This window comes from Callospermophilus lateralis, chromosome 8 (genome assembly GCF_048772815.1).
Source record: "Callospermophilus lateralis isolate mCalLat2 chromosome 8, mCalLat2.hap1, whole genome shotgun sequence".
In the NCBI taxonomy this organism is placed as follows: domain Eukaryota; kingdom Metazoa; phylum Chordata; class Mammalia; order Rodentia; family Sciuridae; genus Callospermophilus; species Callospermophilus lateralis.
The window spans coordinates 91,203,426-91,225,830 of record NC_135312.1 but is presented as its reverse complement, the minus strand read 5'-3'; the positions used below and the strand labels follow the sequence as shown (position 1 = coordinate 91,225,830).

The 22,405-nt window shown below is 37.5% G+C and overlaps 1 protein-coding gene across 1 annotated transcript in view; it reads right to left on the bottom strand.

Annotated features, from left to right (window-relative positions):
• Positions 1-19,358: 19,358 nt before the first annotated feature.
• The window catches only part of Slc39a8 (solute carrier family 39 member 8), a 71,314-nt gene continuing 68,267 nt past the window's right edge, over positions 19,359-22,405 (bottom strand). Inside the window, exon 9 of the mRNA XM_076864099.2 lies at positions 19,359-20,878. Coding sequence (XP_076720214.1) covers positions 20,729-20,878 — 150 coding nt within the window. The 3' untranslated portion in view covers positions 19,359-20,728. The remainder of the gene's footprint in view (positions 20,879-22,405) is intronic.

Genomic DNA, 22,405 nt, shown 5'->3' with positions numbered 1-22,405 from the left:
ACAACCATATCCCCTTCCTGCACTGATTCTAAAAGGCTCTTAGAGTCAGATTGTCTCTTGAAGCCAAGGAATTTGCCTTAAGAATATATACAATTATTCTTCATCTTGGCAAAAACAATTTTAGGGAGGGTAGGCTCTAAAGCAAAAGAAATACCCACTCTTTGCAGCAGCCTAGAATAATGGTGCCTATCCTTCCAAATGTTCATTGAAACCCTCTTTGTTCAGTGAAAGGACAGGCAGGTGGAAATCCCTAGAAACAACAGTAGAAAATCGGGAACTGTTAGATCTACATAGCAATTCAGTGTTGTTGATGTATTAATGTTCAATATTCTAATTTTCAACTAAAAAAAGCCACTAATACTTTAGAGCAAGAATAAATAAATTAGCATGACGAAATCAAGGTAATCCATATGACATGAAAGAAAGCAGTACAAATTCTGGAATCAGACACATTTGAGTTCAAACCCACACCCCCTGTTTCTAACTGTGTCAACTGAGGAAGTGACTTAACTTCTCCAAGCCTGTTTTTTCGGGTGATATGCATATCTACTTCAGAGCATAGATTTAAAGATTACATGAGATTATTTATGTAAAGTACTTCCCAGACTGCCTGCAATTACTGAGTGCTTGAGAAATATTATTTACTATTATGCTAGTAAAAATAATGATCTATATTCCCATCTCACAAATAAGCACTGTTAATGTTTTAGCATGCAGTCTATTATTCTGTTTTCTATATGTATGCTTGCACATATTTGAATGCAATAATGGTATCATACTATGCATAATGTCTGTGGCTTACTTTCTCAAAAAAATAATAGTATATTGTGACCATCTTTCCATGCCATTCACTAAATCTCTATATTATAATTCACCATGGTGGCATAATAATCTCTTTCATATCTCCACAATAGTTTATTTTACTGATTACCCTATTACTGAACTTTTTAAATGGGTCCAAATTTTCTCTATAATAAACATAAGTAAATAACCTTGCACAGAAATACTTTGGTATAATCCTTATGGTGTTAAATTCCTAGAAGAGAAATCACTGGGTCAAAGTATATATGCACTTTTCCAGTTTTCTTGACATATTTTGACAAATTCCCTTCCAGAAAACATAGAAATTTTAAGATTCTCTTTTACTTTATCCACACTGAGAACTGCAAATTCACCTTTTAAGAGACAAAGATATTACCAATATAATAGCAGTGAGAAAGTGTTTCACTGCTTTCTCTATAAAACAAAAGCACTAAAAGCAAACTGAAATCTCCTAATTGCTATTTCCTAGCTAAAGTTTATTCTACAGCAAGAATCCACAAATCATGATCTGTTAAATTAAATTTGTAGAAAGCCATTTATTTGGACTAGGCTCCTATACTGGGCCCATCACACCAAACAAATATGAAGTCATTCATGCCAAATAAAACTAAAAAATTTAGAAGTATATTCATCCAACAAATGGCTGAGCTTCCCTTATTTACAGCAGCTGAGCTTTAGTCACCCGTAGGCAGACAGTAGATTCAAATGAGGTGAACCAATTAAGCACTTTTTCTCACTTCTATTTCTTTACCTCTCTCTCACTTTCTGTCCATAACTATTGGCTGATCATGTTACACTCCCAAAGTTCTTTAAAGTTATTCTGATTCTGAGGCCTGCCTGATTCTGGATCTTTAAACTAAATTTTTTGTTAGATTAAAAGAAAAACTGAGACCAGTTGAATACATCAAGGTTTACTTGAGAAAGAAGAAAAGGTTCTAGAACAGGACATCATTTTAGATTAAAGATGGTTCAGAATTCCCCCATCACCACCACTTGTGGAGGTTCTAGGTATAGCCAGAGAAGAGGGAGTGACATGCAGAAGCAACCTGATTGGCTGCATCAGCATTTGCCTTTATATAAGAATGGATGGCATCAAGAGGTTTTATCTTACTTGGATGTGGTCTGATCAGTTGGCAGCCTGTGATTAGCTGAAGCTTGACTGCTGTGATTGAGACTCAGTTGCTTGGTTACTTTTAGGGTAAAAAATAGGTTAGATTTGCTTATTCATCAAACTCCATGTTTGGAGGCTTCTATGGGCCAAATTTTACCATCTAAGAACAGACAGGTTTGGGCTATCTTATTTTGGCTAAGTAGTAATTTTGTCTTTTGACAGGCCCATGAATCAAATCCCACCCACCATGTGTTTTTGTACATTTCACAAGAATTGTTTGTACAGATGAACATCTGCAATCAATTTGGTGATGGGGAACACTAACGTGAACCCCAATTAAGCAAAATGTTATTTTTCAAAAATAGAATTTGGTTCTTCTCATTAGCCAAGATGTAAAACTTTTACACAAGGATGATTATTATTATCATACTTTGCGTTTTGTCAAAAGATGTTATGAGGATTTGGTTTCTCTCTTATTATATAATATCTACATCTTATTCCAAATTTCATATCTTGGCTCACAAAACCTAAAACATTTCCTACCTAAATTATTTTCAGAAAAGTTGACCAACCCCTCTTCAAAGATATCCATTACAAATTTGAAATTTTAAATATCTTTTTAAGTGCTTGAACTATTAAAGTGACAAATTTAACAAGGATATTCCTGGATTCTGTTTATTAGTGATTCTTAAACCTGGAGTTCTCAAAGTTTCCCAGAGAGAATCTTGTGAGAAAAATTAGAACAAGGAAAAACCAAGGGATATCCACACTTTAACCATTTTTATGGTCTGTTTCTTCAAATTTGTGTTCCAAAAAAATGTTTATTTAGATAATTAATCTTAGTTAGAGAGAAAGAGAGGGAGAGAGACTGACTGTACAGGGTATCTCTTCAGCCAGAGGTCTCTTTTACATATCTTTATCCAGTTTATTCAGTGACTACTGACAATAGAGAGTTCACAACAGCCCCACAGCCTGTCTGCTTTCAAATAAAACTGGTCCACTTTTTTTGAATTTTATTTTTTATTCTAACTTGTTATGTGTGACAGCAGAATGCGTTACAATTCCTATTACACATATAGAGCACAACTTTTCATATCTCTGGTTGTATACAAAGTACATTCACACCATTCGTGTCTTCACACATGTACTTGGGGTAATGATGTCCATCTCATTCCACCATCTTTTTTATCCCCATGCCCTCTCTCTTCCCCTAACACCCCTCTGCCCTATCTAGAGTTTGTCTAATCCTCCCCTTTTCCCCCTCCCTACCCCACTATAAATCAGCCTCCTTATATCAGAGAAAACATTCAGCATTTGGTTTTTTGGGATTGGCTAACTTTACTTAGCATTATATTTCCAGCTCCATCCATTTTCCTGCAAATGCCATGATTTTATTCTCTTTTATTGCTGAGTAATATTCCATTTGTGTATATATACCACATTTTCCTTATCCATTCATCTACTGAAGGGCATCTAGGTTGGTTCCACAATTTAACTATTGTGAATTGTGCTGCTATAAACATTAATGTGACTGTGTCCCTATAGTATGCTGAGAGATTATAATTCCAATTGAAAAAACACAACTAATGACCAGTCCAAATAAATCTAAGTTGGTATCTGTAATTTTTCTCCTTTTGGGAGGAAACTAACCTTGATTTATACAAATTATTTCACATTTAAAACTATTGAGCAAGTATTCCTGCAGTAAGGGCAGAACAATTAAGAACAAATACACTGAGAACAGAAAATGTAGGCTAAACTTTCCTTGTTTTCTCAGAGCCATTTGTTTAGGTTATGACAGCAAACTACACGGAAGCTAACCTTTCAAAACTCACAGCAAAATGGAATGAAATGGTTCAGGGCAGAAATATAAAATAAATACAGGAATAAGGACTGGGTTGTTTTGTCATTAACTGTGGCTTCCTTAATGATTGTGCATTTCCAGAAGGTTTAACATAATTGCCTCTTCTCCCTTCCTGAAGCTGGTTTAGTTACATCCTGACACATTCCCACACGCACAGCTCTTCTACCCTCAGGTTCAGTTTGGCACCGAAATTCAAAAAAGCAACAGAGAAAATAGTCTGTTCTTTACTGCATATAGGCTATTAAAAATCAACCAAAAAATGTATCAATTTCATGACAGAAACTTTAGACACTACAATTAAAATTTTTGTAAAAGGTTTATATCCAAGTAATCCTCTGGTGACCTGTAAGTCAAGACAATGAGAATATAACCAATAAAACTATCAAAAGAGTAACAGTGATGCTAACCATAGATAATGTTTGGATGCTTAGTATGTAACAGGGCCAGTAAGTTCAGCTGACTTGTAATAGTAATAACAAACACTCACTTATGAGCCAGGCCCTACTCTAAATCCATGGTGGATATGCATCGCTTCAAGTCAGTGGCACCTAGGAGGCAGGCACCATTTATATTAACATTTTACAGATGCAGTTTGGTAAATTGCCTTGCTCACAGAGTTAGTTCACTGTGGATCTGGGATTTGAGCCTAAGTCACTTGGCCTGAGAAACAACAAGCTTATCCACAGCTTTTTTCGTGTTCTCAAACATGCCTGATAAAGGAAAGTGGGGTAATAAGCTTTAGTCTCAACCATTACCTTTATTTTATTTATTTTTATGTGATGCGGAGGATTGAACCTAGTGCCTCACACATCCCAGGCAAACACTCTACCACTGAGCCACAACCACAACTAGGAATTATTATCCTTATTTTACTGATAAGGAAACTAAGGTCCAAAGGGATGTGATCTAGTTCACACAGCAAGTAGTCACCAGAGGTAAAATTAAAAGTCTGGTCTCTCTGATTTTAAAACATTTTCTCCTCGAACACATCTATGGTTGTTTTAGTTTAAAGTAAACAAAGCTAAAAATAAATGTAGAGAAAAATGTTTTGGGTGAACTAAAATCAAATCTATAACTTTAAATATCTGAAATGAAACTCATGGTAAAATTTTAATAAGAAAATATTTCTATAATTATCCAAGAGATTTGTTTTCATAATTACATAGGTAAAAGAAATTTCAAAAGGAAAATTACTTTTAACAGATGTAATGCTTATTTAGTGTTATTTATAAGTGATAAATGAAAGGAATATTATAATTTAAAATTCCAGAAGCACTTCATGTTTAATCCTTATTGACTGATTGTCCATAGACCAGCACTAAAAAAATATAAAAGTGTTACACTTAATAAAATGTTCTCTGCTCAATATTACCTATTTTTATACTGATCTTGAAATAGCAATAGCAAGTTCTGTATTTTAAAAACAGGTTGAAGGATGATCTAGTTTCTTTGCCCCCTCTGAGTCCTTTTAAGTAAGTTTTTACCACCATAAGTTCTGTAAGGATGTGTCACAAATTATTAATTTCAGCTCTGATAAAGCTGAAGACACTTCCCATTCATAATTCATCAGCAGAAAAGCACCATCTTCAAAAAATACCTTTTCCTGATTATCAATCCACCATTTCTTCACTAAACAAATAAATAAAATGAGAGCCCAGACCAGAATCCCTGGGTAAAACTTCAAAAATTTTTCCAGGAAATCCCTTACGCCAGTGACCCACACAACACAAATAGAAGCAGGATAGACCGTTAGGAAGTCTGTCTAGAAACCAGAGCTAGATGGCTTATGTGAGCATAAAGAATAATTATCTTCCTCCAAATCCATATCCAGTTCCTCTGTGGAAGGGTGAGCTGGTTTAGCAGGTTCAAAGACACAGGGAAGCACACCAAGAAGAGAAAGTCACAGGAATCTGAACTGTTGTGTCAGCAAAAGGAAAGCTGCTTTAGTGTCCTCGCCTAAGCAAGTTCCAGGGCAACCAGCATCAGCAACTGGATGTACAACAACAGGGAGCTGCACAGGGTCAGGTTCAATGCAGGGCCTGGGAAATCAAAGTAGATTTGATGGTGGCCTAAGCATCTCCTTTTCTCTCTCTCTATCCCTCTCCCCACCCCACCCCATCCCAATCCCTTGCCACTCACCTCTCGCTTTTCCTTTTCTCTAGTAGAAGAGGTAAAACTCACTCCACTTTCATTCTCTTAGGGTCCTAGCTAGCTTTGAGAGTTAAATTGACATGAGAGAATAACAGGAGAAATGCGTACACATTCACTCAATACTGAGTGAAAGAAAAGTGACCACAACATCGGAGCGACCAAGAGATCTTTATTGCAGCAGTGCAACAGAGGAGAAAAGAAAGAAAGAGGGGAGAGAGAGAGAGAGAGAGAGAGAGAGAGAGAGAGAGAGAGAGAGAGAGGGAGAGAGGGAGGGAGAGAGGGAGGAAGCGCACGCAAGAGAGAGAGAAAGCAAGAGAGAAAACAAAAGAGAGTAAGAGAGAGAGCAAGAGAGAGAGGGGCCTGGCAGGAGGGAGTTTTTATAGCCCAAATCTAATGAGGTCTCTGGGTCTGCAAGCTGCCTTGTTGGCACAAGGCGGGTTACGTGTTCGGCCTTGAGCAGGGGGTTGAGTGTTCAGCCTTGAGCGGGGGCTTGGGCATTTGGGCTTGAAGCAAATAGTTGATAAAGAACCAGACAGAGGGTTTGAGTGGCCAGGTCATCCTGCAGCTAACTTTGTTTGGCATGCCCTGCAGACAGCTTACTCAGCCTGCCTGCACCTAACACTGAGTTTTATAGGGCACAGGAAACTTATAAGAAAAATGAAAACCCAAGCAGCTAAAGTGGGTCACTTATATACTGAACTGGATAAAGAGTAGCAAGTTGTGAAAAAAGGAACTAAATTATCCAGAGATAAGAGTTATTTAAACAAGGTCTGTACACAGCTCTCTTGATTTTAACTTCTCATCCTTGATGACAAGAAGGTGTTTCCTTCTGTTATAGAGTGGACATCTTTCACAAGGGAATTCAACTCCTGCTGTTATGGAGCGGAACGAAGGTCTGATTGATCTTGTGTCTGCTGTTGTTTTAAGTGCCTTCAATTCAAAATAGCCAACATGCCAGACCCATGAGTTTTGAGGGGGCCTGTTCTAAAACCCCTTTATTGTCTTCCTCTTGGACATTGTAGTCAAGCTCCAATCTCACTGCCCCTTCTCTCCACCATAGTCTGAATATGAAATGGCTCTCTTTCCTCACTTTCAGGCACCTCAAGCCCCAAAACTAACTCCAAAATTGAGTAGCACAGGCCTGAAATTGCTTCTTTCCCATTTTCCCTGAAATAATCAGGTGCTTCCTGAACTGCCATTAAGGGAAGGTGCACAGCAATGAAGGAACTGTTGGACAGACTGTCTGTCTGGGCCTCCTCATAAAGCGTGGCATCTCAGTGCCATTCAGGAGTAATAACTGGGCACGATTCCCACTGGTGAAGAGTGACATAACATTCTTCCTTAACGGTTTTCACAAAAGTAGGGAAAGCTCTTGGGGGAAAAAAGTTTTAGCCTTCTTTTCCTTTGGGTTGAGACAGAGAGGTTTCTAGGGACCCAGGGGAAGGAAAGCATTCAGGGGCCAGAGTTGGTCATCAGAATATTTGGATTGCAAAGGGGAACTCTGGGGACGGCTGAATTGGCTGGCTTGTTTTAATTGCTAGTACTTGAAAAGCCGTCCAAGATGGTTTTCCCAACCAGGAAAAGGGACTGTTTCACGTAACAAGAAGTCCCAAGGAAAAGGGACGCCACGGAGGAGGCTTTTGAATTCACCTGCTGAGACAGTCATCATGGACCTTTCCATTTTCTTCTCTTGCGTCCTCAGCACATCACTTTGTCCTCATGCCATGTCTTCTTAAGGTAGCTGCATTAGTTTGATAGGCTGCCAAAACAAAGTACCATGACCTGCTGACTTAACCAACAAAACTGATTGTCTTAGTTCTGGAGGCTAGACTTCCAAGATCAAGATATGCAGAGGATGGGTTCCTTCTTAAGGCTCAAAGGAAGAGACTCTGTCCCAAGCCTCTCTCCTAGCTTTTGTCTCATGCCTCTCTCCTAGCTTCTGATGGTATGCTGAGAACTGTTGTTGACATTTATTGACTTATAGACACCTCATCATGATATCTATGCTCTTCTTACATAGGATTCTCCCTGTACCCAAATTTATATTATAAATCCACCCTACTTCAGCATGACCTCATGTTACCTAATTATACCTGCAATGACTCAATTTTCAAATCAAGTTTGGGGCTGAATTTTCTCCCCCCAAAAAAGAAAGGTTGGAATCCTAACATCTTCTAAATTGTAGTCCTAACACATTATTATTATTATTATTATTATTATTATTATTATTATTATTATATGATCATCCTCCTCCTCCTAATCATTAGTATTTTATTGCTGACGGACAGGGAGAATCAATTCAAACAGTAGCAAAACAGCTACTCCCCAAATCACATCTACACACAATGTTCAGAGGAAGGAGAGGATCTATCATCCTTACTCCTTTTAGGTAACTCCCCAGTACACACTGGTCATGTCTCACACTGTCTCACATATTTGTGGTCACAGCTATGTCACATGCTTCCCTAAAACTAATCACTGGGGAGGGGTTGGGATTGCAGACATCTGAAGATAGAATGTTGTAGAGAATGAAGACGCTAACTTGACAGATAAAGGAAAGATTACACTAAGATTTTAAGCATGACAGTTACCATGTTCCCCTAAATCTTTCAGACCTCTAAATTGTTAATGCCTCCTTTCCCCAGCCTTAATCATGTCTGTAACCTTCTTTAGAATTCATGCTCATTGGAAAATTGAAAATTATTAAAACAAACAAATTTGGAATAATGACTGATTCAATATCCCACCAACTGAGATTTCTATTTTCTTTCTTTGTTGAGGGTAAGGGCGGTAACCAGGGATTGAACTCAGGGGCACTCAACCACTGAGCCACATCCCCAGCCCTATTGTATATTATTTAGAGACAGGGTCTCACTGAGGCTGGCTTTGAACTTGTGATCCTCCTTCCTCAGCCTCCCCAACTGCTGGGATTACAGGCATGCACCAATGCGCCTGGCCTGAGATTTCATCTAATGCATTGATAAGCATATGTTTATTGAAAATTATTGAGAAAACACTAAAATTTTTAAGGTAATCAACTTAAAATGATTTATAATCCCACAGAGATATCCCCTGGTAATGTATTAGATAATGTATTAAGTTCTTTTTCATCTGTATATTTTATACATTCATACATGTATAACAGAAGATGGTACTCTAGTATGTATGCTGCTGAGTAGCCTGCTTTCTTCAGCTCATGTTAATTTTTAATTTATTTTTTTATTGGTACATTATAATTTTCCCATATTGGTACATGCACGTAACAGTTAATATTAATTTATGTTTTTACTTTCATTCTCTTTGTAGTTGCACTAGTCATCATACTATTGCCAACAGCTTATTCCCAGTACGTATTTATACTCTACAGTTCTCTCTTGGCATCATTAATTGCAAGAGTTCCACCTTGAGTTAAGTCCAGTGTAAGTTTCTTTGTTCCACTGGAGAAAAGGAAAGGTGTGGCCAGAGAAGAATTACCCATTATTCACTAAAACCAAGGTCAGAAGTGCTTGACCTCCTCCGGGAGATATCTCTGACTAACTCCCACTTCGGTTGGCCGAAGGAGAATTATCCTGCGTGCTCAATTATGATTTTTCTGTCTGTCTCCGTTCTCTATTCTCTATCATAACACCTATGAGCACAGTAGAGTTAGTTTTTCACATGACATGGTATCCCTGAAAACAGAGATGAGCTCTGAGTCATCTTTGTACCCTCCAGGTTTAGCATCAAGATCTTATGTGTACATTTTATTGAACAAATGAATTTATTCATTCATTCTCAGGTAAACAAGCTCAAAATTCTTTTTCTCACTTCCTGCAGTTTTTTCCTGCAATGATTCATCTTATTTTTAAAGGAAGTTTGAATGATTAATTTTTACGTATTATTTGCAAGAAAGTGAGTGCAATTATTCCAACACTAAACTAGATATTACACTTAAATATCAGTGAGGCAGGGGCCTAAAAAAAACAAGTATCTATAAAAATCAAGTAATAATTTAACAATCAGGTGATTGTTGCTAAGAAACTACATTTTTCTGTGAACACAGATGTATAAAGAATGGCCTAGATTCATATCCTACATTACGCATTTTCCTTGGAGTTATCTAAAAAGTCTGATTTTGCATGGCCTGTCAAAGCATATAAGTGAGTCCCTTAGTTATTCTGCTCCTGCTATTAAAAACCATATGGTTCTATACATAGAATATTATTTCAACACCATTATCTGTTTCTGAACCCCAGGTTGTTTAGATGACAGACTGAAGCTTCCTTTAGCTCCAAAACATTTCATGGCATTGAGTGTGACTCCCTCCTATAGGAACCACATAGAAAAAAAAAAAAATCACTTCTACTTTTTTGGAGGGCAGGGGGAGGGATGGGAATTGAACCCAAGGGCACTTAACCACTGAACCACATCCCCAAACACTTTTCATTTTTATTTTGGAACAGAGTCTCACCAAGTTGCTTAGGGCCTCATTAAGCTGCTGAGGCTGGCCTCAAACTTGCAATTCTTCATCAGCCTCCAACGTCTCTTGAATTAAAAGCATATGCCACTGTGCCCACCTAAACCATCATAGTTCTGATGTATCAACTATGCTAAATCAAAAAATATCTGCAATGTTTCTATGTAATCCAAAGTGAAATAAAAATGAATTGGAAATTCTCTGGCGATTTTGAAAGACTTTTGCTCACCCTTTCTGGAACATAATGACGATTTTGCTATACTCTATCTGAAATAGGAGTTAACTCCAGAGCTTGACTGTGGAGATCTAAAACATGGTGAGGGACTGTGTTAAATTCAGGAGTTGGGAATTATTTTTGAAATAAATATTTTCAATATTTAACTGTTGCATTGGTTAGAAAATTCTTTAATGTGAGCAAGACACTCAAATAGAATTAGCTAAAGTAAAAAGAAAAAAGACTTATGAGACATTACAATAACTTGGATAACTCACAATATTGAAGGAACTGCTGGAAAAAAATGAAAGCAGTGGGGATGTCAGGAACTAGAACCAAGGACAACTCAATGACTCCTTCTCTCCATGCCAATCCCCACCCACATCATCTCCTTTTCTGTGAGCATCTGTCTCAATTCCTCAAGTTTCTTCTTGTGCCAGAGATGCAACCACCAGCACTCTGCAGTCATGCATGAAAGACAAGAACTTTGGCTCTCTATCTCCCTGAGGGACTTACCTAGTTTGTGGCCTAGAGGAGGAATAGGTGCAGAGGTTGATAATCCCTCCTGAGCCAACAAGGGTGGACCCAGTCAGTTACTGAGGAGGAAGAACAAAACTGTTACAAGAAGTAAAGATGAGCAAGGAAAATCAACAGAGATCAACTACTCCATGGTGGACAATGATTTAATATGACTTTTACTAGTTTTGTCACCACAAATTCATAGGCCTATTCAACTCCTAATACTCATTATTCTAAAATACTTTGAATTTTTTTTTTTTTTTGCCTTAAACCAGTAAGGGATCAGTAAGACAGAGTGGTTGATCATTAGATCTCACATAATCCCTTTTATAGAATGTTCATCCAATGAATTTCTATGGCTTAGTTTTCTTAAATTAAAAGAAAACTTATTTTTTTTAAATCAAAACACACAAAAAAAATAAAGATGGAGAAAAGAGAAAGATGCATATGAACTACCTTCCCCCATGGTTCCTAAGATTTCAAAAATTAATGTTTCCCAATTCATTAATAAACTCTTACCTAATTACAAGAGTAACAACATTAGGGTTAACGAATATAATGGCTCCCAAGGGGAGAATTTCTTCTGTTTACAAGTGTTGGCTGTGAAAAAATTGGAGCCTCTCAGCTCTATGACATAAGCTGTAGTCTCTTTTTTTCTCATTCTCTGTGCCTCTTATCAATTCGTGGTACATCTGGAATGAGGAAATGTGACCTATAGACACACCTATGTGGGAAAATACACATAAGCCTGTGTTTATTCAGTAAGTATTTGTAGAAATCAATTCACTCTTTGTCTCCTAGAAATCAGTTTTTATTTTAAAATAAGTGATGCTGGTGCTTAAGGATGTTGCCAGACAAATAGTTGGAATCGTTTATGTTTTCAAAAGATTTTTACCTGCTAGTATAAGCCCAATTTTAGCTAGTCTCTCAAAAGATTGTGGATATTCTTCTCTGTCTGAAGTTTACTCACACAAAAATTTTTAACCTAATTCCATCCCGTTTATCTAAGAAGATCTAATGCAAGATTTCTAATCATATTTCAGCGCTATAAGTTTTCACTTTTTGGTCATATGGTACCAACTCCATGCCCATATATCCTCCCACTCTTGTATCTTACTTTATTCCCACCAAATTCATAGGCACCTCCTCTTTCAGGATAAGAAGACATTTACTGCTGATCAATCATAGTCACCTCAGGAAACAAAGGGCAACCTCAACTTAGGTGAGGCCCGTTTGTTTATTTCCAAAAACAGCGTATTATAAATATCTAAGTGGGATGTGGGGAAACCTCAAGTGTTGCTGCATGAACACTGAGTCAAAGACAACAGAGCCGTGACTATACCTAGGCCAAGGGGCAAAAGAGCCTGATCACCAGAATCAAAGGACAGTCATCCACCATCTGGAGCTGGTCAGTAACCGTTGGGTGTGCTAGGTGCAGACACTGTGAGCTAGGTATGGAAATTAAAAGTAACCACTTATAAATGTCAATAGTGATTTAATAGAAATTATGTCTAGTGTATCTAACAATGGAAATGGAGTTCAAATGTTCTATGTCTTCATTTTCAATTTTATTTCATTTTCTCTAGCAATTCCTGTGCATTCTATTCACAAAGATACCAACCTGTGACAAACTAGAAATAAGAAACCCAAGCTGGGCCTTCACCACAGGAATATAAACTCTATTCTGGAAAAAAAAAAAAAAAAAAAAAAAAACTTATTTTTTAATTCATGACATATGCACATATTTATAGGGGTGACATTTCAATACACCTATAAAGTGCATAATGATCAGCTCAGGTGATTGCTATGTACATCACCTCAAATATTAACATTTCTTTGTGTTGGGAACATTCAGAATTCTAATGGCTATGTTGAAATATTCAATTAATTCTTATTAACCATAGTTACTCTTTCCTGCTACAGAATATTAGAGGTTATTCCTTATATCCAACTATGCCCCAATGGACCATCCTGTCTCCCTCCTCCCCTGTCTCCATCCTTCCCAGGCTATGTTGATTTTTATTTTTTAATCAGGTTTTTAGATTCAACATATGAATGAGAATGTGTGGTATTTCTCTTTCCATGCCTAACTTATTTCACTTAGCATATTATCCTCTGATTCCATCTACATTGCAACAAATGACACGATTTCATTCTTTTTATGGTGGAATAATATTCCTTTGTGTATATATGCTACATTTTCTTCATCCATTCATGTACCAACAGACATCTTGATTGATTCCATATCTTGGCTATTGTTCATAGTGCTGCAATATATATGCAAATGCAGATTTTTTTCTCAACATAAAGATTTCATTTCCTTAGTGAGAGTATTGGATCCTATGGAGGAGAAGCATTCTTTTTTTTCTTCACATTTTCTTATTGTACGTAATGACGAGATTTGTTGTTACATTTCATACTTGCACACAATATAATGATAAAATTTGGCCAATATCACTCCCAGCACTTCCCTGCTCTCTCCCCACCTCTCACCCCTTGGTCCCTTTTCTCTACTGATCCCCCTTTTGATTTTCATGAGATCTGCCCTGGCTTTCTTTTCCTCTTTTCTCTCAAACTTTCTCATATGAGAGAAAACACATGTCCTTTGACCTTCTGAGTTTGATTTATTTTGCTTAACATAATGGTCTCTAGTTCCATCCATTGACCTGCAAATGACATGATTTTATTTTCCTTCCTGGCTGAACAAAACAAGGCGAAGGCATTCTTAAGCAACCCAGGCAGCCCAAAGAGACCAGTAGGAAGACAGTCAAGGAAACTGACAGTCTGTCTTCATGCTCCATTCTTCCTCCAATCTCATGTTGAAGTTCCCCATTGGACTATGAGGTACATCAGTCTTGTCAGCCAAGAACAAGATACAGAAAGATAGAGAAATGGAATTCTATTTAATACAGTTGAAAAGTCTGTGCCCTCATCGTGGGAAATGCACAGTCCCATCCCCATAAAGTAATATTGTTTTGGTCACACTTCCTATACCATTATTAAGTCACTGCCTCTCAGCTTCATCTCAACTGCTCCACACTAGCTTTACCATAACAGACAGAATTCCTTTCAGCATCCGTCCTTCACAGTGAGCAAGCACCACATGGGGCTTTTTCAGCCCAGGAGTTGAGGCATATTGCTGGAGGAAGGGACCCTCCTGCTATGTGCAGCTTCCTGGAGGGGCCAGCAGCTTAGGTGGGAAGATTCTGAACGTGGTCTTCCCCAGCCATACACACAGAGCATATGGTCTCTCTGTCACTTCTCAGCTCCAGCGTGGCCTAGAATTAAAAATAGAACCCCCTTTCATAGGGTTATTATGAGTACTAATTTTTAAAGTGCATGTGTAATCAGTATGTTAACATGAAGCTCTCATGGTGTGAATAAACACTTTGATTTTACTCCTTGCTCTTCTTTTAAAACTGCTTGGGGGATAGGGACTGACTAGGCCTTCTCCTATATTTGGATGAAACTTGAAATGCCATCGGGACTGTTCCGACACAGGACTCTGGGGGAACATAAAATCCTCCAATCACTTTAAGATATAAAAACAGCCTCAAGTCAATTATTGAAAGTGTCCATTACATCCATCCGTTTCACAATCTTTATTCAAAAGTAAGACTTCTGTACCCCCTGTTTGCTAACTGTGGCTTCTGGCCCCTCCGTTCTTGGATGGAAGAGAGAAAATTGGGGGTGGAAAAGTTCTTACTTAGCAGGCTCAAAATATGGCTCCAAGATGTCTGATCTATGTTTAAAAAACAGCCTTTCTCTTATTGGCATTTCCAGGATTCTTCAGAGGGACTCCTCTCCACTGATGTATTCTGGTTCTCCAATTCCCCTATTTGACATAGTCCTTGATTTTCTAGAAGTTCACTCCATGACCTCTGAGTCAAGATGGCACCCCTCTTACTCATGATTGTATGTTGTTCCAAGCCAGATCTCTCACCCCCTGCTTGACTCATCCTAGACCAAGGGAATACTCATCTATCTTTGGTCCCAACAAACTGCAGGACAAGGTCCAGCCAAATGCAGCAGCAACTGTCCTCACTTCACCTCCAGAGCCCTGCCCTGGGCCTTTATCTCCCGAAACTGCAGGAGGTCCCCATGAAATGTTCTGTGGGGCTCACTGATAGAACTTGCCTCAAAATAGAGAATGAGACATATTTGATTTGTCTTCTCAGCTTTTTAAGAGAAGGAAACATTTCCAATTTGAATTCTTAACTAAGAGATTTTAGTCTGTAATTCAATTTTCATCTTTATTTACATACTTTTCATTTTTGTCACAATTTTATTCATCTTTTTCTTACCTATGAGACATGATGAAGCCATCTCTTTGGAATCATAATCATGGTCATAAATCCTGTCCGTGGCCTTCCTCAGGTTTTACCACAAGTTGGACTAAACAGTGGTAAGGTGACACACACAATCACAACGGGCTCTATAGATCAAAATATGCAAGCGCTACCTGTTTACATTTCTCCTTGGTATTCTTACTACATATACCCAAAGTAAATGAACTTGAGATTTGTAAATAGCCCATTTAATTACCTATTATTTTTGCTTATTCTAAAAAAAAAAAAAATGAACTATCTAAAAATCTTGTCGTCTACAAAAAACAGATAACAAAGAACATTAACCTTTCAGACCTCATCTTTCTTATACTAAATATCTGTAATGCCCCATCTAGAGAAAAGGGAGAGAAAAAATAAATAATTTCTAATATTTTTTGCTGATAGTAGTTAACTTCATAGTTCTGGATAAGAATCCAGTAATCTGAAGAGTTTTAAATACAAAGACCAAAGTCCACAGAAAAAGAGTTTTGTTTCAGTTGTCTTCAAATTTAGAGCATCCTGGGGTGTGGGGGGAACAGAATTTCCTCAGGGCAAATAAATAACAGGCTGAGACCAAGAAACTATAAAGACAAGGGTATAAAAATGAAACTGATTGTCAGGTAAGACTGGTCAGATTGGCCATCATTATTAAAATAGTCAGAGTGACAAGGGATTGCTATGGAAAAAACCCCAAAGGCAACAACTCCCTGGATGGGCTATAACCAAACCATCTTGAGTAAGGAGCTTCCCAAGTGAAACATGCAAACCTGTCCAGAACTGAGAGATGGCCAACCACCCAAAATTCATTTTTCGCTTCTTCTTAGTAACAAAATCCTGATTTTCCTGGGGAAGTGTATACAGCCCAAAGCAACATTTTCTAGCTTCTCTTGCAAGTTGGTACCTCCATGCGACCAATTCTGGTCAGTGGATGTATGTGGAGGTCGTTGGATCCAACTTATGAAAAAGTTCCTCACTCGGGGACAAAGAGATGGGTGTGAACTTTTAGCCTTTCTGTCCATTCCTCCTCCCTGCTCTGCTGAACTTAGCTTTGAAGGCTGGACTCCTAGCAACCAGGTTAGAATACAAAGCAAGCTTGAAAGTGGGAGTCACAAGCTAAAGGCGACACAGCTGATGAATGGAAGGAGAGACCACAGTCATGCCAGCCCTATACGGTGCTTCCACATTTCTTTTATAGGAAAGAAAGAAAGGCTTATATGTTGAGGCACCTGTTTTTATACACCATCAAATCCTAAACAGTGATACTAACACTTTCCTTGCCTTACCAGATTTCAATAAATAATTCTCACTTTCACACAAGCATTAACAGCTTTCACAGTGCCACCTATCTGTCAGTGATTACAGCATGCCATTTGGAAATGTTAAAATATGGGGGAGAAGGGAAATGTGTGTCTTAGAAATACTGGAGATGTATTTAGAGTTTCCATTTGTCCAATTGCTTTAGCTTACCTGAATGAAATTCTGCCTGTAAAGTCACTGATTCTGGAGTCATATGGAAGTTAGAGATTTCCATACAGGGATCCAAATGGCCTTGACCAATGATGCATAGTACATACCCAGCAAAGAGAAAAGCAACCTAACACAAGTATCACAACCCACAGCTGTGTGGAATTCTAAGTAAAAGTGAGAGAACAGCTGTAGTAACATTGAGGTTAGAGTAACAACAAGGGTTAAGAATCTCTGGTTATATAATGGAGCTTAAATAAACTCAAAAGGAGCCTGGAAATAATGGCAGGCTTCTGATTTAAAAATAAATAAATAAAGGGAGACTAAAAGGAAGAGGATGCCAAACAGAGCAAGGAGGACATGCCCCAGGCATTGGCCATCAGTAATGAGCTCTGTGGATGCCCTCATGCTAATTATTTCATAAACCCATGGTATTGTTTGGGCTTATTTCCACTGGTTCACTTTTTATAAATTTAAGTTCCTAACTAAAGAAACTTTTATAAATGTGGTAAATCAGAAATACTCCATTCAGTCATACTAAGTGAAATAAGCCAGTCCCCCCAAAAGCCAAAGGTTGAATGTTTTCGCTGATATGTGAAAGCTAGCCCACAATAAGGGGGGATAGGGGAAGCACAGATATTCAGTAGATTAGACAAAAGGGAATGAAGAGAAGTGAGAGTGGATAGGAAAAGGAAAGACAGTGGAGTGAATCAGAAATAATGCTCCTATGTACTTATAAGAATACACCATAGTGAGTCCCACCATCATGTACATCCATAAGAATGGGGTACTAATTAGAATAAGATATATTCCATGCTTGTATAATTATATCAAAATGAATTCTACCATCATGTATAATTAAAAAGAACGAATAAAGATTGTTTCTTAAAAAAATGCCCCATTCAACACCTAGAGTTCATTATAATCATACTATTCAAGGGCTGTTCTAATACTAATCCTCAGTCAGAGTGAACCATATCACATATCAGCTTTCACATATCAGTGAAAACATTTGACCTTTGGCTTTTGGGGACTGGCTTATTTCACTTAGCATGACTGAATGGAGTCTTTCTGATTTACCACATGTATAACAACCATCATAATCTGTATGAGTAAATGAACAAAAATACTAAGTCCATAAAAAGAAGTTAGAGGTAAGTAATGGAAGAGGTAAATGTGCTAGAGGCATTTGCTATATTATTATTCTTGGATACTTTCTGCTACATGAGAAAAAAAAATAGCAGATAGTTCATGAAGGCTAAGATTGAACCAGTTTGGACTTCTCCTCTCTCTGGAATTATGTAACTCTGACCTTTGCCCAATGACTTTGCAGCACCGGCCACAACAGTGACCGAGCAGGGTCACACCACAGTCTGAGGTCAAGGAGGGCAGCAGGCCCCAGAATAGATCAGCTGACCCTCTATCAGCTGACCTGTAGCTTGAGTAGAGTAGCCTGCTGTGTTAGCCAGGGATTCTTCAGGTGGTTTGCCACATTATCGTGGTAACACAGGGTCTGATGCAGTACTCAATAAGTGCCCGCTATTGGGTATTTCTAAAAGTTTAATGATGAAAATCAAAGTATATAACCCAATATATGATACATTGAAATATTTTTGGTCAGTCCTGGTAGCATCTTTAAAGTCTAAAAATTATAGAATATTCAACTGGTATATGTAAGGAATGCCTCAGTATAAGATATGTGGACTGACAGGTTTATGCCTTATTAAAATAAAGGTATCCAAGTTAATATAAATGTAATCATGGCTTTCCATATCCTATCTTCTACATTCAACCATAGCCTGGATAAGTAGCAATTTTCTTTTTGTCTTTTGATTCTTCACTGTCCTGTTTCCTCTGTTCTCATGGTTGAGGAAAATGGTCAAGACACGGAGAGAATAGAATACCCCAACCCGGGCATGGTGGCACATGCCTGTAATCCCAGCCTCTCAGAGGCTGAGGCAGGAGGATCACAAGTTCAAAGCCAGCCTCAGCAACTTAGCGAGGCCCTGTGCAACTTAGTGAGATCCTATCTCAAAATTTTAAAAAGGGTTATAGTCTGGGGATATGGCTCAATGGTAAGCACTCTTGGGGTCAATCCCCAGTACCAAAAGAAAAAAGCCCAGACGATCCACCTACACAATCAAAGGTCATTAAACTACCCTATTTTAATATAATTTTGTATATGGAATGTTAAATAATATACAACCTATGTTTTAAAATGCCAAAGACCACTTATTAAGATAGAGAATAAAAAGCTGATAAAAATAGATTCTGTTTATTGAAATGAACAATAATAAATCTTTGTAGTGTTTATTTGCTAAATTTTTTTTAATCACCAGTTTCCTAGCTCTCCCCCCCCCATAATATCAGACACATGGTAGTCAATCAAAAAAGATACGTATTAAATGAATAATGTAAGACACAGTATATGGTTTCAAAGATGTTTACTATTTGGTCAAACAATAAATTTTTAAGTTGTCGATCATACAGTAAAATATACAATGGCATACATATTCACCAAATTTGCATTATTGCTATGTAAAAACAGGTTATGATCTGTAGAAAAATGCAATTCCTGAGATTATTATTGGCTTTTATCAATCATTTTCCTGACAACTTGTCTTTCCTTAAGTGACTTGGGAGTGTGAATTGTGGTTAGGATATTCAATTTTAGACTAAATTTTATTATCTGTTAAATGAGCAAACAGACTCTCTTTTTTATAAAAGACAGAGAAAAGACCCATGGTGTGCTACCTTTTTCCCCAATGTATACCATATGGAAAAACACAGGCTGAACATAAAAGAAGTCTTTTCTAAATGACTCTCAATCACCCATGAGGAATGTATGTTTTCTAGTTAATCAGTCCTTGATGTACAGCAGTCCAGCTGTTGTTATGCATTTATTAAAATAGTCTCTGCTAAATAATTATGTTCATCTTTTAAAGTAAATGGCTTAAAATTCCATTCAATTTCTTTCTGCAAAAGAGCACATTCTCACCGTCATAACACAAAGGCATGTTACATTGACAGAGTTGTCACGAGCTTTATATACTCTTCTGTCATTTCTAAGAGGGGCACCCACAACGTAAGTCATTAAAAAAAAAAAAAGCTCCTCTGGCCTGTGATGGAGTCCGTTAGAGTTTACACTTAAAGATAAACCTCTAAGACCAAACATGATAGGGCCAGCAAGCCACTGTTGAGTTCCTGGTTTCTGTTTTGAAATGGTTTTCAAAACAATCCTACAAGTTCCTAACTGAAGCATAAAACAGAACAAATGCTCTAAGCAATCTTTCTTTCTTGGGTTCATTAAGGCCTTGTAATCATGTGTTTTATGTGTTTTGATTCTCTTACACATTTCGAGGTACCTTGCTCTTGAAAGCACTAGAACAAACTAATTGAAAGGAAACCACTCTGCAACTTTGATCCTACCAAATTTTAAAGCCTTACATGACCAATCTTGTAAGTCTGTGTCAGGGCTTAATGTTGTCTACGTGATTATAGAATGCATGAGCTTGCCTCATGGTGATTTTCTAATATGCATAAAATATTGAAAAATGGGTATTTACCAAAATCCCCATAGACCAAACCTTTCAGACTGGAACCCCAAAACTCTTGAAGTCTTTTAACAACAAATAGTGGCCTATTTCACATACTTAGAACCAATAATTAGTATTCTTGACCTACAATTGAAAACAAAATGATCTTTATAACTAAACAGGATAAACGTAAAAATCCCTTTGGAGATGTTTTTTTATTTATGCAATGCCTTCATTAATGACACATCATCCTCCATTTCTTATTACTCCAATTCGATTTCTCCTGCAAACAAGGTAATCAGCAGAATAGCTGTGAATCCAGTTAACATTCCAGCATTCTGAATCATGAAAAAGGTGAAATCGGTTTTTCTTCCAGTTACCTTTTCTCTCAGCATATCATTCATCTCTGGAAACTAGAAAGAAGATATATTGTTAGACAACGTTTGCCATCTAGTGGTCAAACATAAAATAATCACTTCCAGATTTCTGTGGGGAGGAAGATCATTTATTTCCCGATGATTAAACATTTTAGTACAGAGTGTATAATTGGAATATCTAGCGCTTTCAGGCATTAACAGTAAAAGTGTTCAGTGGTGTTGTTCCCCAACTGAGTCAGTCAGCAGGATGGGACCTACCTGGTTTTGTGCATTCTCTCTCTCCTGTCTCCCCTGTTCCCTGTGCTGAATCCATACACACCATTCTCTCAGGATCTTAAAGGCATTCTCCTTCAAAATCCATGTACTTGCTATAACCCTGATATGAACGCTTCCAATTTTTCAAAGGACTACACACTTCAGATTTCACCTTAATTCCTACCTTCCTAAAACACTTCCCTCAGCCTTTCCTAATTTATACTAGATTCCCTTTTATCTTCTCTCGTCATAAATACTGCTTTTCCTTTTATTTCATAGCATTTTAAAATTATTTGTAATTATTCATGATTTGTTTGTTTGCTCAATTTCTAGTTTCTTTCCTTCTAGATAAAAAGTCCCATAGATACAGCAACTGTCCCTATTTTGCTCACTCCAGGGTCCCTAATGCCTCACAGACTTCCAGGCTTGGCCCAAGAACATAGAAATAGTAGCTGACTGAATAAATTTTTTTTAAAAAAAACTATAAATTTAACTCCTTATTTCTTCAATTTGTTTACTTTTGCTTGCTCTAACCTCACAAAATTATTTATTAAAGAAATTATGCATTATTCTAGGATTAAAGACTACAACAATCTCGTTGCAGTATAAAAACAATTAAAATCCCAAGTATTTTACTTAAAAATCTACTCTTTCTCAGCAATAACATATACAGAAAAGTCTACATAAGGAGACTTGTAAATGTCAACTTTTCAAAACACATTCTAAAATGATTTGCTATATATGCTACGGTGCATTGTACCAAAGCATCTGAGAGGTCTCCAGAGTCTACAGTTAATCTGTGAGCTTGACTTTAAAAAGTTCTTTCTGGGTACCCTGTACCATGGTGCACACCTGAAATTCTAACAGCTCGGGAGGCTGAGGCAGGAGGATCACAAGTTCAAAGCTAGCCTCAGCAAAATACAAAATAGGGCTGAGGATTTGGCTCTGTGGTCGAGTGTCCCAGAGTTCAATCTCTGGTACCCCACCCCCCAAAGAAAAAATTCTTGCTAGAAAAAGATAATGGTAAGGTATGAGACCACTGGTGAAAAGGCAAAAATGATGAAAGTACATATGGCATCATTTACCAGTACACTTTTTTTTTTAAGAGAGAGAGAGAGAATTTTTTAATATTTATTTTTCAGTTTTCAGTGGACACAACATCTTTATTTTATTTTTATGTGGTGCTGAGGATCCAACCCAGCACCCCGTGCATGCCAGGTGAGTACGATATCGCTTGAGCCACATCCCCAGCCCCACTAGTACACTTTTTAAGCAACTCTAATAGATTCTGTTCTTATACCAGAGAAA